The sequence below is a fragment of the Tamandua tetradactyla genome, chromosome 5 (assembly GCF_023851605.1).
Source record: "Tamandua tetradactyla isolate mTamTet1 chromosome 5, mTamTet1.pri, whole genome shotgun sequence".
NCBI classification, from domain to species: domain Eukaryota; kingdom Metazoa; phylum Chordata; class Mammalia; order Pilosa; family Myrmecophagidae; genus Tamandua; species Tamandua tetradactyla.
The window spans coordinates 21,643,816-21,659,641 of record NC_135331.1 but is presented as its reverse complement, the minus strand read 5'-3'; the positions used below and the strand labels follow the sequence as shown (position 1 = coordinate 21,659,641).

The window sequence follows — 15,826 nt, the reverse complement described above, 5'->3', positions numbered from 1 at the left end:
CAGACCTTCCACCCTTTTCAGATTCAAAGCCCCAAGGGATGGAGTCCCATTCCTCAGGACCTTCTCCAAACCAAGGAAAGACGTGCTCCAGATAATTGATCCGTGCCTCTCACCATTCTGGTTCAGGATCCACGTGGTTCGCGGGAGGCGCCACCAGTGAAGCTCTCTCACCTCCCTGGGGATTGGTCCAGGTGTGGCACGTGACCCAAGTCATCCAATCAGAAGGACTCTTGAGACCCCACCCCCACCCACCGCAGAGAATGCTGGGTAAGAGCCAGAAGCGAGTGGCTCTGGGAAAGCCCGGGGAACTGGGGGCCCGGAGGAAGGCCCTAGAGGGCGGCGCAGACGGTGATGGAGAAGCAGGTCTTGGAAAGGGCAGAGACCCCCTGGTGTTGCCAGCCTCAGCGGCAACACAAGTAATCCTCCCTTCCTTCTGCGGAGATTCATAGACCCCCGTCCCTCGGGTCACTGAATTCTCACCCTTCTGACCGTCGAGGACAAGAGGACGGAGTGACTGGAACAAGGTTCTCCTGATACAAAAACATCCACTGCCGAGGTTGGGACGCAGCATGCCAGCCCGGGTCTGCAGATTCCAAGCCCAGTGCTCTTTCTCACCACAGCTGCCCGTGGGCAGGCCCCCCAGCCACCCACGCTTTTCTCAACTGCCGCTTCAGAGGGGGCTCAGGACCCCAGCCCGAGCCAGGACCCAGGAACCCCCAGGTGCGGCAAGCTGCAGATTCCTCAGGCTGCTGGTGGAGGCAGCAGAATGGGGTGTTCTTGGGGATCCCCTCCTCACACGGGGGTGGGGGGGGCTCGGGAGCGGCCTGGAGACTTGATCATTTGCCTGGGGCAAATGGCTGCCTGCAGAAGGGAAGTCACCACTCGTAACCCTGGGTGGCACACATGGGCCCTGCAGAGGGAAGCAGGCAGGCGGGCACCCAAGGAAGCCCCAACCCCAGTGCCCAGCTCATCACCACTGTTAGTCCCCGCCCCAGCCCTACTCCACAAACACTGCCAACACTGACGCCGTGACCTTTCTCTGGTCCCCCTCCTCTTCACCCAGTCGCCTCTCTTCTGGCTCATTTTGGCTTACTGCACAGCTGTCATATCCTTTTCTGCTCTGCTCCAACCCAGCAGCTTTACAAGCCCCCCAGCATCCCCCCCCCAGCATTACTGTCCTTACCAGCAGCACCCCCACCCCACCTCCCTGGGGCACCACTACTTACACGCTTCCCCATCACCACTCCCGTCTCACTCCCATCTCTCAGGCCACCCTCAGTAGCACTAAAATCACCCTCCAGTCCAGCTCCCGTGGCCATCCCCATAAATGCCATCATGGTTAGTACCATGGCCCCTTACTCTCTGCACTGTCCCCACCACAAGCACTTCTTAACGTCCCATCTCCCCTACCATTGTCCCGCCATCTCCACCAGCAATGAATGAGCCTTTATTGAGCACCAACATATCTCAGTCACTCTCCAGAACACGCAGGAGGTTCGGTCCCAGTCCGAGGGCCTGGCCCCTGGCCAAAGCCACCACACGGCAGCACATGCCCACCAGCCCAGGGCACAGGTTGGGCAGTGCACCTAGCAAGGAATTCCTGAGGCTACTGCCAAGCCCTGTATAGGGGTGGATGCGCCACCGCTTTCCTGAGAGCAAAGCAAATAAATAATGGAGATGCAGGGCAAGGGGGCTGAGACCCGTGGGTGGGGGCCCCTCCATTGTCTTCTGGGACTCCATGGGAGTGAGACAGGCAGCCAGGAGCCCCAGTCCTGGTGGGGGGAGGTGAAGCTGGGACAGGAGCCTGGGAACCAGAGGGTCCTGGGGCCTCCCTGGCATCTCTGCCCGGCCCTCGCCTCTGAGGGGACACCCTGGAAGCCACCCCTGAAATGTAGGTGGACTAGAAATGGGCAGGTGGAGGGGATGGGGTTGGGCTGCAGGCTGGAGGCCTGAACCCTGCCCCAAACAGCCTCTAGAGGGGAGCCTCGTCAGTTCTCCACTTGGGGGGGTAGCTCTGCTGGTGGCCATCGCAGCTGGGGTTCCCCACGTTGCCAAGAGGTACCACCACCTCATCCGGGTTCGGGTTCTTATTCAGTTCCACCACGCGGGGCACCACAGAGGACCAGCGATCTGTACAGAGAGCACAGGAGTTAGGGTCGGTGGACATGTGTTCATATATCGAGCACCTACTGTGTTCTGGGACTCCACCATGATCTAAAGGGGAAGGTATTATTATCCCCATTTTACAGAGGTGAAAACGGAGACTCATCAAGTAAGGCACCTTCCCAGGAGACTTGGAAGACCTGGATTCAAGGAAGACCTAGGATTCAAGCCTGGTGCTGAATGGCCTGAGCAACCCTGCTCTTTCTACTGCAACAGTTTAGAACAGGAGGGCTTCCTCCATTGTAGGGTAGAGGTGCCTGGGAAGAGGGTCCTGTCCACCTCTCCACCCCACCTCACATAGCAGTATATGTGAGGTCAAGGGCATGCTCACCAAAGTGTCAGCCATTCACAAACATCAAAGGGAACTTCGTCGCTAGCCCATCTGACCCACCCATTTTACAGATGTGGCCACTGAGTCCCAGAGAGGGGATGGTTTGGCACAAAGCAAATCAGTGATCAGATGGACCACGGCTCCCCCTTTGGGCCAGTCTCCTTTTTTGCCCTCTGCTGCCCCCCATCCCCAGCCCGTCCACTCACCCCTTCGGAGGCGGCCCACGGTGTGTGAGAAGCCATAGTACTGGTAGGTCTCATTCTTGCCTGGGTCTTCGTTAATGATGCCCAAGTTCTGGTTCCAGTGAGACCAGTTCACCTCGTCGACCCTGGCAGGGCCAGAGCAGAGGGTCAGGGAGGTCCCCTGGTGGATGGATGCCTCCCCACCCCCCAGCCCCAGGCAGCCCTCCTGTTCTAATCCTCTTTAGATTCCATCTCCCCAGCACATCCTCTTTCTTGAAATCATCACCTCATTATTGGGGCCACCCTGGTAAAATCAGGCCACAGCCTCTTGGGGTCAAAATGAAGCAATATAATTCTTGTATGGGTCTTTGTATTCTCTATTGTTTTGTACCCGTTTTTTTTGAGCAACTGCTATATGTCAGGACCCAATGAGGAACGTACATTCGCTATTTATGGATGAGGAAATTGAGGCTCAAAGAGGTTACTCTGTTCATTCAAGGTCACAAAGCTGGTAAGTTACAGAATCCACTTTGGAACCCAGCCTTGCCTGACTCCAAACATTACATTCATCGTCTACACCAGCAGCCCCTTTACAAAGAATGATTCACCTTTAAAGAAACAGTTCACTAAGGGGCTCCCTTGGCAAGCTGGCACCTCCCCACCCCCCGTGCATTTGGAACAGGGAGTCAGCCTGCAGATGACCCCCAGACAGGCTGGGCAGGCCCTGGGAGCTGCTGCTTCCCCCCAGCTCCCTTTCAGCCCAGGCGCTGCAGCCCCCCCACTGTTTTGGTCCATAGAAAGTGATGCTCTTAATGAGTAGTTTTGATTCGATAGTTGATGACATTATACTTGCTGGTTCTTTGTCACTGTGGACCAATGAAAATTGTCTAAAATTGGGAGTGCTGCTGATTGTACAACCAAATGAAGACTCTGTTAAGACAGGGTTTACTTATTTTGGACATTATCCATGATGCCCAATAAATAGAGGGAGGTGAAGGATCCAATGACTGAGAAGCACAATGGTGAACTGTGATACATTTATATGATGGAATCTAGTGTGGCTACAAAAAGGGGGGACATCAAGGGGTACACGACAAACTGAATAAACCTTGGAGACAATGTGTTGTTCAAGATAAGCCTGAAACAAAAGTACAAATATGCTAAGGTCTCTCTCAGAGAATACTTATAAAAAAATGGAAGCCTAGAATTGTGGGCTCTTATAGCAGCCACATTTGGTCTGAAATTGTAGATGTATTTCTGGATTCTGAGACACTGAGCTATATATGTAACAGCTGGTATTTCCCTGGAATTTTGAGTAACTGTGACACCTAAGTCTCAGACATGGAGTGCTGCAGACCTGAAAGTTAGCATAGCTATATATAATAGTGATAGTAACCAAGAAAAGAGATCAGTTAGAGTTTAAAACGAAGCCAGTCTGGCTGGGTCTAAGGTAAATTATAATGCAGGGTAAAAGATGACAGTGTATGTACTCTAGATCTTCAGCTATTGGATGAGATCAAGGCAGAGAGATTTATTATATATAGAACCTAAATTTTTGGTAAAACATAATCTAACCTCTCTGGATAGCTCAACCCAAACTTTTGGAGTCCAGAACGGGAACAAGGCCTTTTAATTCTCTCTAGCTTAATCTAATACCAGGATACATCACAGATTATGGTGGGCTGATAATTAAAAAGTATTTGTAGAGTTCCCTGAGGATCCGAAGGGAATATGTATATGGAATTAGTAAACTCTCCCATCTGGGAAATCCCTGGTACCCGCTCAACCATTGGGAACTCCCAAGAAAATAGGCTAAGCCCTGGATTCTGAGACTTGCTCTTTTGAAACTTATTTCTGTAGTGGAGAACATAAGACTACCCATAATGATGCCTAAGAATTGCTTCCAGGAAGCCTCTTTGTTGTTCAGATGTGGCCTCTTTTTCTAAGCCTTGCAAGGAAAATCATTGCCTTCTCCCTTATGTAGTACAAGTCATTCAGGGGTGAAAGTCTCCCTGACAATGTAGGGCATGACTCCCAGGGATGAGTCTGACCCTGGCACCTTAAAATTGACAATGGCTTCCTGACCAACAGGAGGAAAAGAAGTGTAATAAAATATGCCATCAGCGGGCCAAGAAAGATCAAACGGAGACTATTCTGGAGGCTACTCTTATGCAAGCTTCAGTTAGATAATGTTAATTGCCATGGTTTGCTAACCCCAATCAACATTACTACTGTTGACTCTTAAGAACATCTAGGGCTCTAACTGAGACTCTATAAAGGTTTCATGCACTAGGTTTGCCTTCCTGGAACATATAATTCCCAGAGGGTTCCTAGGTCAGATAAATCCCCAAACTGAGGGACCAGCCTCTCAAGGATTATCAATTAATGACATCCCCCTAGCCTTTAGTGTGGACACCCCTTCTCAACATGAAAAAGTCAGAACAGGCATTGCCCAAAGATCCTTATAGACCGGGAGAGGATTAAAGGAGAAGGAGGAGGTATAACAGAGAGAACAGGATTTGGTAAATGAGTAATACTGCTGATAGTAAGTAATATTATATATTCCTATATAGTGATAGTAATATTCCTTCTAGTCTCCAGTGTTTAGGAGCAGCTAGAAGGAAAAATCTGAGATGGTGGTATGGTAGCCCATGACAAACTCTGGGATCTGCTTTGTAACTACTTGTTGAAGTGTGCTTTGAAAATTATTGCTTTTCTCCCTTTGTTTTGTATATATATTATACAATAAAAAATCATTTTTAAAAAAAATGATGCTCTGGGATGAGCCCCAGCCTCCAAGTCCCCACTTCCCCTGAGCAAAGGGACAGAGTGGGAGTAACCCTGACTGCCATTTTGGGGACAACGTGCCAACCTAGCCTCCTGGCTGGCCTAGGAGGTGGGCACTCCCCTTGTCTGCCTGTCACAGATGAAGAAACTGAGGCTGAGCCGACTTGTCCAAAATCACCCGTGAATTGAACTCAGGTGGGGACGATCAGAGCCTCAGTGGATCCAGACATTCCAATGGGTAGAGACCGTTCAGTGGGAGCAGCTGGAGGCCCCGCCCACCCCAGATGGCTCCGCCCACCCACAGGCCACACCCCAGATGGCCCCGCCCCTACCGCCCCGCCCCTACCACCCCGCCTCACCGGAAGCACCACCTCCGGTCTGGAGTGCCATCAGAGCTCTTGCCCACCGTTACCATCTCGCCAGAGCGGAAGGCCTTCCTCAGGAACACAGGGAAGGAGCGCTCGATGTCCAGGATGGTGGTGGCCCACTGCAGGGAGGAAGGGCACAATTAGCTGTGAATCTCCTGGTCTGGGACCTGCACCTGACCTGGGAGGGCTGGAGTTGTCACAGAGACCCTGGGGGACTCTGGTTTCCAGGCTGGCACAGAAAGCCTTTGGGAAGCGGAGGCAGCCACTCCCGTGTCCACGTGGCACGCAACCACATTGACTTCTCTGTGACCCAGCAGGACCCTTGGCTGGTGGAGCCTGGAAATGACGCCCGGGCTAGTAAAAGACCTGCTGATGAGAGAGAGAGCTGGCCCTTTGCTGTGCTGGGGTGGCCACACCCACACCCCAGCTTCACCTGGTGTGCCAAGGTGGGCAAGGAGGCTGCCCCCCTGGGCTCAGAACCGGAGCCCCTGGTGAAATGCTGATGCTCTCAGAGCACACTGCATCTCCTGTCCCAGCCGAGCGCACCCAGTGCTGCCCGGGGAAGTGGAATGCCCCCTGGGAGTTTGACCACTGCTGGTGGTCAGGCAAGTAGCCACCTCGAAACTCCCTAGGCAGCTCTGGGAGGCAGGCAGCAACCTTTTGTGTCCACTGCACAGACAGGAAAATGGAGGTGGAAGGAGATGGTGGACTCACCCAGAGGCAGGCTGAGGAATCCAAGGTCAGGCAAGGTGGGTCAGGGCTCCCCCATCTTGGAAGGAGAAGAGTGGCCAGCAGGCGTGGGGAGGGGAGCCTCACCTGCAGTTTCCAGATGTGCTTGCTCTCCTTGGACACCTGGCCCACGGTCTCCCCCATGAGGGCAATAAGCATGTTGAGGAGCAGCACGAAGGTGAGGATAATGTAGGTGACCAGCAGGATGATAAAGACCACGGGGTACTTGGTGCTGCTCAGCATCTCCAGGTCGCCCATGCCGATGGTCAGTTTGAAGAGGTCTAAGAGGAAGGTGCTGAAGGTCTCGCTGTCCCGGCACGAGGGGTACGTGGGCACCGTGCAGTTGGTTTGGTCTTCGTTGCACACCTTCATGTTGGCACAGGGGTTCAGGAGGGAGACCAGGGCTGTGGGAGGGCCAGGGATGGCATCAGCCAAGTGTGAGGATGCATGCTGAGAGGCGGACAGCATCATTCCCATTATATGGAGGGGCAAGCTGAGGCTTGGAGAAGGAGGGCCCTGGACTGAGGTTGCTCAGCTTGCAAGCCAAGCCAAGAGGTGAACCCAGATCCTCCTAATTCCAACAATCGTGCTTCCCTACAGATTCCTGCTGGCAAGGAAGAGGTGTACAGGATCTAGACCAGTGATTCTCAGCCAGGAGCTCTCCCCTGACTCCTTCCAAGAGCCATTGGGTAGTATCAGGAGACACTTCTGGTTCTCGTGTATTGTGGGGAATGTCACTTGTGGCATCTGGTGAGTAGAGGCCAGGGATGCTGCTCAACATCCTGCGATGTGCAAGACAGCCCCCCATAACACAGAATTATCCAGTCTCAAATGTCCATAGGCCGGGGCTGAGAGATTCTGATCTAGCTTATCTATCTTAGAGGTCTTGGGGGCCCTGGAATGCAAGTATTTCCTGAAGGACCATCTCTCTCATGCTCCTATTTCCAACCCTGCACCAGCTCAGAGGGGAAGGGTAGGACCATGCCCTCTCTAGACATCTCAAATTAGCATGGTACTCACCTCTTCCCATTAAGTTTCAGAGTCCTTCTCAACATAGTTCAGCACAACAGCCAGCCCCTAAACCAGCCAGTGCAGGGAGCATGAGAAGACTGGGTCCCTTCAGTTCCTGGGGTATAGAATGCCATACAGCCTTCAAACCAGAGGTGGTAAACAGGTTTCCACTCATCTGCTGAGGCTATTCAGTTGTGGAGTGGCTGTTGAAACTCTATGTGGTGAAGGATTCTGAGACCTTGTCTGGACTCATCAGAAAGATAGTTCTGTGATCCATTAGCAATGGCTGCCATGGGCACAAAAATGGAGATCAGCAGCACCTGTATCATGTGTTTGTGTTATGTCAGCTTCAGACCCAGGCTCTAGTGTCCTCCAGCAGAAGCCCAGTGACCAAGCCGAGTTGCTACTTTCACTAACTCCTAAGTTTCTGCCTCAGTTTCTACAGTTATGACTGCAGCCAGGTTGGACTCCGGACCTGAACCCTAACCTGCTGTTGAAACCTTGACAGTGTCTAGTTCTTCCCAGCACTGCCCCTGGGAGGGGACAGCCATGCCCTCCCCATGCAGGCCGGAGTCCCACATCCCCAGAATAATCCACGCAGGGCCTTGGCACCATCTGGGTGAAAATTTTGCCACCATCAGACCCGTGCTGCGAATACCGATCCCCTGATGAGCCTCCCATGTGTGAATGTGGCCTGGTCAAGCCTGAGCTGGCCACTGCCCTTTGGATGCTTGGCACTGGACGGCAGCTCACCCATCCAATGTGGGCCAGCCCTCCTCCCACCAAGGGGCAGAGTCCTGTGACTGGTGACTTGTGAAAGGGCCACTAGAATGAGGCAGAAGTGGTGTCTGGCCAGCCAGCGGCCTTGAGTGCTTCTACTCATTTCCTGGAACGCTAAGGCCACCATGTGAACAGGCCCGAACTGGCCAGCTGAAGGAGGAGCGATGTGCGGATGAGGGCAAAGTCACCTAACTTGCGTCACCCTGGCCAGACCAAGCAGCCCACACAAAGGTCACCAGCAGCGCACACACAGGAGCCCAGTGGAGACCGGCCGAGCCTGGCCGAGGTCAGCAGAACCACCCAGCTGGAGAAAACTTGGGAGCACTAATAAACGGTGGTGGTCTGATTGCCAATAATAGCAAATATGCCAGTTTTACCATTTACCAGCTTTTGAACATGAGCAAGTTATTTAACCTCTCAAGCCTCCATTTCTTGGTCTGTAAAAGGGGATAATAAAGGCATTTGCCCCACAGGCCCGTTGGGAGGATTAAAGGAGGCAGGGCTGGTAAAGTATTTAGCCCAGGGCCTGGCACAACCGTGAGAGTTCAACAGATGCTGGCTACTATCATTAACACTGTATTGTCCCTGTCCCCCTCCTTGCACCGTCCCCGCCAGTCCCACCTGGGTAGCTAGAGCTCACCTGAAGCATAGCCGATCATGAAGAGCAGGTAGACAAGCAGGAAGCGGAAAAGGTCTTTGAAGAGGATCTGAACATCATGGAGGCAAAAATGAGACACATGGTTTCTTGCCTTCCCCGTCCAAGCCATCTCCCCACCTCCACCCATGTCCCTCCGCGATGCCCAGGCGATGCCTCTGCTCCCCAGTGCCCACCCCTCAGGTCAAGGGCACTGTCTGCACACTTCGATGTGCACATGGCAGGTGTGGATCCCTGCAGGGACACACAGGGCTGGGGGTCGTGTGCTGGTTTGAAAGGATATTTGTGCCCTAGAAAAGCCATGCTTTAATCCTAATCAATCTTGTGAGAACAATGGTTTCTTCTAATCCCTATTCAGTACTATAGGCTGGAAACTTGATTGGGTTAACTCCATGGAGATGTGACTCAATCAATGGTGGGTGTTAAACTTCATTCGATAGAGACGTGTCTCCACGCATTCTACATGGGTCTTGATTGGTTTACTGGAATCCTATAAAAGAGGAGACAGTTTGGAGAGAGCCCCCTTTTTGAGAACAAGGAAAGAGCCAGAGAACCATGACAAAAGGACTGAGAAAACCACAGAGTCCACCAGCCAGGGGCCTTTGGAGATGAAGAAGGAAAACACCTCCCGGGGAGCTTCATAAAGCAAGAGACCTGGAGAGGAAGCTAGCAGATGCCGCCATGTTTGCCATGTGCCTTTCCAGTTGAGAGAGAAACCCTGAACATCCTCGGCCTTCTTGAACCAAGGTATCTTTCACTGGATGCCTTAGATTGGACATTTATGATAGACTTGTTTTGATTTGGACAATTTCACAGTCTTAGAACTGTAAACTTGCAACTTAATAAATTCCCCTTTTTAAAAGCCGTTCCATTTCTGGTATGTTGCATTCCAACAGCTCGCAAACTAGAACAGGTGCCCTCAGCCCATACCTTCTGGATCATGATGCTGTAGGTTCCTGTCAGCTTCAGCCCACGGGTGAAGTAAAGGGCATTCATCCAGCCCAGGACCAGGGCAAAGACCATGACAGCCAGGTAGGCCTCAATCCCCGCCAGGTAGAGAGCTGCCGAGATGATCACCAGGACAGAGTAGACGAAGCTACGGGGCAGCAGAGAGCATGAGGGGGGTCAGAGGGGAAGGGGGACCATGAGGCTCTGGAGGGGGAGACACATCCCCAAACCCTCCTGGGTACCAGGACATCCCAACACCTTCGAGACCCCAGGAAGAGAAACGGAGTGGATTGGCTGGGGACTCCAGCATTCTGCTAACCAGAACCCTCAATTAGCTGGCAATCAGAGGGCATAATGGCTCTGAGGCCCTATTGGAGCCAGTGGCATTCGGTGGAGATTTTGAAATTAAGCAAATTTCATTGCCTCCTAATTCTAAGGGAATTGGAAAAAGATGTGGCACATTTGGAGCAACTCCCTCATTCTGTGCCCTAAGCAGACATCATCAATAGAGCACAGCACTCCTTCCCGCTAAATAGAGGTTCAGCTTCAAGATTCTCAGCCTGCCATTCCAGGCAGACCTCAGCAATCAATTACCAGCATAACAGATGAAAGCTGTTTTTATCCGAGGTGTGCATGGTAACTCTCTAGCAACTAGAATCTTACTCTAACCATACCATTTTGCTTGACCTTTGCCCTGTCCTGACTTTGGGTTACAGCATTTCAGGTTGGGTGTATTCACTCCAAAGAAAGAGTTCACTTCCCCCTCCAATCTGGGTGACCCACCAGCCCAACCCCACCCTCCTCCCCCAGAAGCTACCAGCCCAGGGACCTCAACTCACTACAGCAGCTGGAAGGAGCCATCGATGAACAGAGAATTCACGCCAGGGCATTTCTTCATGAACAAGTCTTTGATCTGGAGGAGAAAAGCGGGGGGGGGGGGGGGGTACATAAAAGGGGTACAGCCAGTAGAAGTGGGGGTGGGGGTGGGGGGAGGTGAAGGGATAGAGGACTGGGTAGAAGTGGGGGTGGCAGAGTGTGCTGCGGAGAGGGCGACAGCCTGCTTTCTGTTGCGAAAGGTGGAAAAAGAGAATAATACAGAGCTGGAGAAGGAGGTAGGAGAGGAGAAGGGGTGGAGGAAGAGAAGGATGAGGAGGAGGAACGCTCAGGGCGGGTGGGTGTCTGGGAACAAAGCACTCACGTTGGTGAAAAAAAACAGGACGCCAGTGAAGAGTGTGATGATTTCCCCCGCCAGCCTCAGGAAGTCCACCGTGGTGCGGTAAGGATACGGCGGCTGGGGAGCAGAGAGCACACATGTCCTCACCACGCCCCCCCGACATCTGCTCCCAGATCCAGATGGCCCCCTGACACTCCGAGCTGGAGCACGGTTCCTCTCTTCCTCCTGGACTCGCTCTGGGGTTTCACCCCAGCTCAGAAGCAGCCTTCAGTTTTGGGGGTACCCACCCCCCGCCCTATCCAATTACTAGGTCTTCCCTCTGTCTCTCGCATAGGGGACCCAGGACTCCCGTCCCTGCTCAGCTCCCGGACACTCACGGTGCCCTCCAGCGGCTGATAGTAGGCCGTAAGGGTGAAGGTGACCATGGCGCACAGGTAGGAGACCACGCTGATGTAGAAGGAGACGGCCCCAAACTTGCGCCATTTGTCCCGCAGCAGCTCATTGATGGGCTCCACAGCCAGCATCTCGTGGCGGTTCTGCGGGAGGCAGGTGGGCAGCGCTCACCTCCCTGGCGTGGGGGACCTGGAAAGGCTGGCTCCCTCTGCCCTGAGTTCTTTCCCCTTCTAACCCACTCTCCGGCCATGTTCAAGGACTCATAGGGTATTGGGTAAGGATTCTGAATAAAGCCCAGACTCCTGGGCTCAGCATTAGAGGCTCTTTCCAATTTTGCCCCCACTAACCTTTCCAGCCTATTTTAGAATCACTGAACCCAGAGCTGGAAAGTTCCTTAAAGAGCATCTATTCTTGTAAGTTCCAAACTCCAAACCTGTGGATGGTACGGAGTTGCTGGTGGCAAATTCTCCTATATACCTTGCTAAAAATAGAAATCTGTGGGCTCCACCCTCAGATATTCTGATTCAGGAAGCTGGATTGGGAAAATTTAGCCCATCGATGACAAACACTTGACCCACCTACCACAGTTGTCCAATTCTGGGCCCAGGGCAGACATCAAAAATTAAACCCTGCACGATAGTTTTCTATTCAGTTCCCCTGGCAGACACTACCAATCTATCAGCACTTGCACCAGAGATGCTAAACCAAGTTGGTGGCTGATTTCAAAGACAGGGAAAGTAAGGCCCGAGGAGGGAAGGCATCTATCTAAGTTCTCAGAATCAGGGCTTCCTGGTTAAATCACGGTGAAAAAGGAAGTCGCCTCCTCCCCCCAGTTCCCAGCATTTTCTGCCCCATTTGCAAACCATCCTGTCCCTTTAATAACTTGAGGCTCTTCATAACTCAATGATTTGTAGCTACAAAGATGTAACTGCTGCGCTACTCCAGGTAGTCAAAGGCAGAACAAAACGCAAATGACCAATGATAGAGGAATGGTTAATTAGAATGTGGTACATTAACATGCAGCAAGGATATTGCAGGAGATTTAATGGCACAGAACAATGCTCCCAAACTACTGTTAGGTGAGAAAAGGAGCTTTCAAAATGTCATATAACGACTACTCATGATTATAGCTGGCACATAATGTTTACTCTGTGCCAAGCTGTTGTAAAATTAACTCTTTTGGTCCCCCCACCCCCCACAGCCCTGTGAGTAGGCACTGGTCTCATCCATGTTCTACGAAGGAGGAAAGCTGAGACCCAGAGAGGTCCAGACACTTGTCCTGAGTCACACAGCATGTAAGTTACAGAACCAGGATCTGAACCCTGTCCCCAGAGCTCGGGTCTTACCAACCCTCCCACAAGGCTGGTCCACTCCCCCCCCCCCCGAAAAAAAAATCTGCCAGGTGCTGTTCTGGGTACTCAGTTGGCACCTGCTTTTGCACTCAGCTCCGGGAGGACCCAGGGCCCCCTCCCTGCCCCCCACCCTGCGCCCACCTCGATCTTGCTGTTGTACACCAGGATCTCCAGCACGGAGGCCTCTTCCCCACACGTGTCCAGGGAGGACAGGTCATAGAGCGAGGAGTACACCGGCCCGTAGGCCCAGTCCTTGAACTTGCGGGACAGGTGCCGCGTGTCCTCGTCCGTCACCTCCCGCCGGATGATGTGCTGAAAGATCTGCACGGGGGAGGGGAGGGCCACACTGTGGGGGGGGACCCCCAGGGCACGGCTGGGCCACCAAAGGGGTCATGCTTGTGCGGGAGGGAGAGGAGTGAGAAATATTTACTGAGCACTGACAGTGTGCCGGGCCCTCTCCTCGTGTGATCTTGTTTCACTCTTACTCTTCCCACCTTGGTTTACAGATGAGCAGATGGAGGCTCAGTGAAACCAAGGGGGTTACCTAAGGCCACACAAACACTCAGGTGCAGCCAGGCTTTGAACCCCCGGTCAGGCTCACTCATCTTCACTTTAATCAATATCCTTATTTAATCACAACAGCAATGAATGGATCTTATTAATATAATAATTATTATTAATAATAATTATTATGAATGCAGACCTTTCTATTACCACTCATACTGTCTTTGGCTTACACACAGGGAAACCGAGGCACAGAGTGGAGAGGGGAGATGGCTGAGGTCACACCCTGGGAAGTGGCATCCTTGACCTCAGGGTACTCTAGGCTTGGGACTCAGCTGGGATGGGTGCCCCTAGGGGCACCTGACAATGTCTGGAGCTGTTTTTGGTGCCGTGACTGTGGAGGGTGCTACTGGGGCATCTGGTGGACAGAGGCCAGAGATGCTGCTAAACTTCCTAAACTTCCTACAGTGCGTGGGACCGCCCCGCCACAAAGAACTACCCACCCTGATGTGTCCATGGGGCCAAGGTTGGGGAACCCTGCTCTAGGCTGCTATCAGCTCCAAGATCCAGCTAGAGGAAAGAACCGGTGCCAGGCCACTTCACAGGTAGGGGTCAGGCCGGGATCCGGCAAGGGGGTAGGGGAGCACTGGGGAGCTGGGGCCCCGAGGCCCAGTCTTATAATGGTTGGTCGAGGGAGGCTGAGCATCCAGTGGGGTGCGGAGAGGAGAGAGGCCTTGGGATTAAGTTGCGTAGCCTGGCTGGACAAAAGGGAGCCACAGCAGGTTCTTGAGCTGGAACGTGCACACAGTGGAATTGGCACGATGGGACACAGATGTGCTTATTAATGATAATGAATGACTGCAGCTGCCCCTCCTGTGTGTGTGTGTGTGTGTGTGTGTGTGTGTGTAAGGGGGTGAGAGTGCGTGGGTCAGCTAGCTGTGCCCCCGGGGCCCGGCGCTCACCCCGATCTTGCCCGTCTTGGCGGCCATCATGAGGGGCGAGAGGCCGTCGTTGTTGAGCACGGCCTCCAGGTTGCTGTCGGGGAAGAGGCGGGCACACTTGAGCAGCAGCAGGTCGTACATCTTGGTGACGAGCTTGGTGTTCTCCCGGGTGTTGTCGGCGATGGCCACCAGGGCGTGCAGGACCGTGTTGCCGCGCGAGTCCTGCCGCCGCATGTCCGCCTTCTTGTGTGGGTTCTCCGTCAGGTAGTTGACGATGTGGGGCTGGTTGGTGCAGGCGGCCAGCGACAGGGGCAGCTCACCTGCGGGCCGGGGCGGTGGCGCTGGTCAGGGTGGGGGGCCCCCCCTGGGGTGTGCCCTCACGTGTCTGGGGGGCACCGTGAGCTCCGGGTGGGGCTGGTGGCCAGCGGTCCGTGGGCATGCCTTGTGGGCGGCTGCAGTTTGTGGGAGACGCTGGGGTGATGGGGCGTGGCTACTTGGGGACGAGGCCACGAGCTTTGGGGGTGACAGGGACTGGACGTATGTGACGGTGGGGTTTCTGTGTATGATGTTGGCCCTGGATTCCATCGAACCCGTGACTGTGAGCAGGGGGGATATATTCAATGTGTTTCCTTGGTCCAACTACTAAGGGACCAGTGACGGCACTGGGCTGGCAATCCAGCTCTGCTCTCACCGGGACACGCCCGAGTCCTGACCCTCGGCCCTGAGGATGTGCGCCCATCTGTACACAGTACCTCTGAAGAGAGTTTCAGAGAAAGCATGACCCTGCTGACCACCTCGATTTTGGACTTTTTTTGCCTCCAAAAGGGAGACAATCAATTCCTGCTGTTTGAGCCAACCGGTCTGGGCTATTTGTTACAGCAGCTCTCGCGAGCTGAGACAATGTGAGTTAGACTCCAGAATGCCCAGCATGGAAGATGCGCCAACTTGGGACCCTTCAGCCACGATCCGAATTCTCACCATCCCCACTGCACAGACGAGGAAACTGAGGCTCGGAGAGGTGGGGAAATGTGCTTGTGGTCACGTGGTGGGGAAGTAGCAGGCAGGGTTTCTAGCCTACTGTGCCGTGTGTCTCAAGGTGTGGGCCTGGGCCAGGGGAGCTCTGGGTGCTTAAGCAAGTGTTGGGGGTGGGGATGCCAACTCGTGCCCCTTGCCTCCCACCCCCTCTGTGCATCCCCTCACCAAAGTAGAAGTAGCCCCCCTCGTCCTTGGGCTGGAAGAAGCGCCCCCGGGCCTGGGCGTGCACGTCGGCTCCCTGGGCCACGAGCAGCTCCACATAGTGTTTGCAGCGGCGTTCGATGGCGATGTGCAGGGCAGTCTGACCTGGGGGAGGGATGGGGCTCGGGCAGCGCAAGGTGAGGCCAGCCAGGCCTGCAGGGGCAGGGCAGGGGGTGGGAATGTGGAAATCTGGGGTAGAGGCTGCAGCCCAGAGCCCTCAAGGGCAGCAGACCTAGCCTCAGACGTTCTCTGGGGTGTGGAGTCTTTGACAC

At 53.8% G+C, this 15,826-nt stretch overlaps 1 protein-coding gene across 2 annotated transcripts in view; it reads right to left on the bottom strand.

Annotated features, from left to right (window-relative positions):
• Positions 1-1,425: 1,425 nt before the first annotated feature.
• The window catches only part of TRPV4 (transient receptor potential cation channel subfamily V member 4), a 36,740-nt gene continuing 22,339 nt past the window's right edge, over positions 1,426-15,826 (bottom strand). For both annotated transcript variants that reach the window (XM_077160070.1, XM_077160071.1), the window contains 12 exons: positions 15,519-15,659; positions 14,340-14,638; positions 13,015-13,194; positions 11,506-11,664; positions 11,153-11,245; positions 10,794-10,867; positions 9,937-10,102; positions 8,992-9,058; positions 6,648-6,964; positions 5,823-5,950; positions 2,701-2,822; positions 1,426-2,130 (listed from right to left, as the gene is read on the bottom strand). In XM_077160070.1, the coding sequence (XP_077016185.1) occupies positions 1,973-2,130; positions 2,701-2,822; positions 5,823-5,950; positions 6,648-6,964; positions 8,992-9,058; positions 9,937-10,102; positions 10,794-10,867; positions 11,153-11,245; positions 11,506-11,664; positions 13,015-13,194; positions 14,340-14,638; positions 15,519-15,659 (1,904 nt within the window). In that variant the 3' untranslated portion in view covers positions 1,426-1,972. The remainder of the gene's footprint in view (positions 2,131-2,700; positions 2,823-5,822; positions 5,951-6,647; positions 6,965-8,991; positions 9,059-9,936; positions 10,103-10,793; positions 10,868-11,152; positions 11,246-11,505; positions 11,665-13,014; positions 13,195-14,339; positions 14,639-15,518; positions 15,660-15,826) is intronic.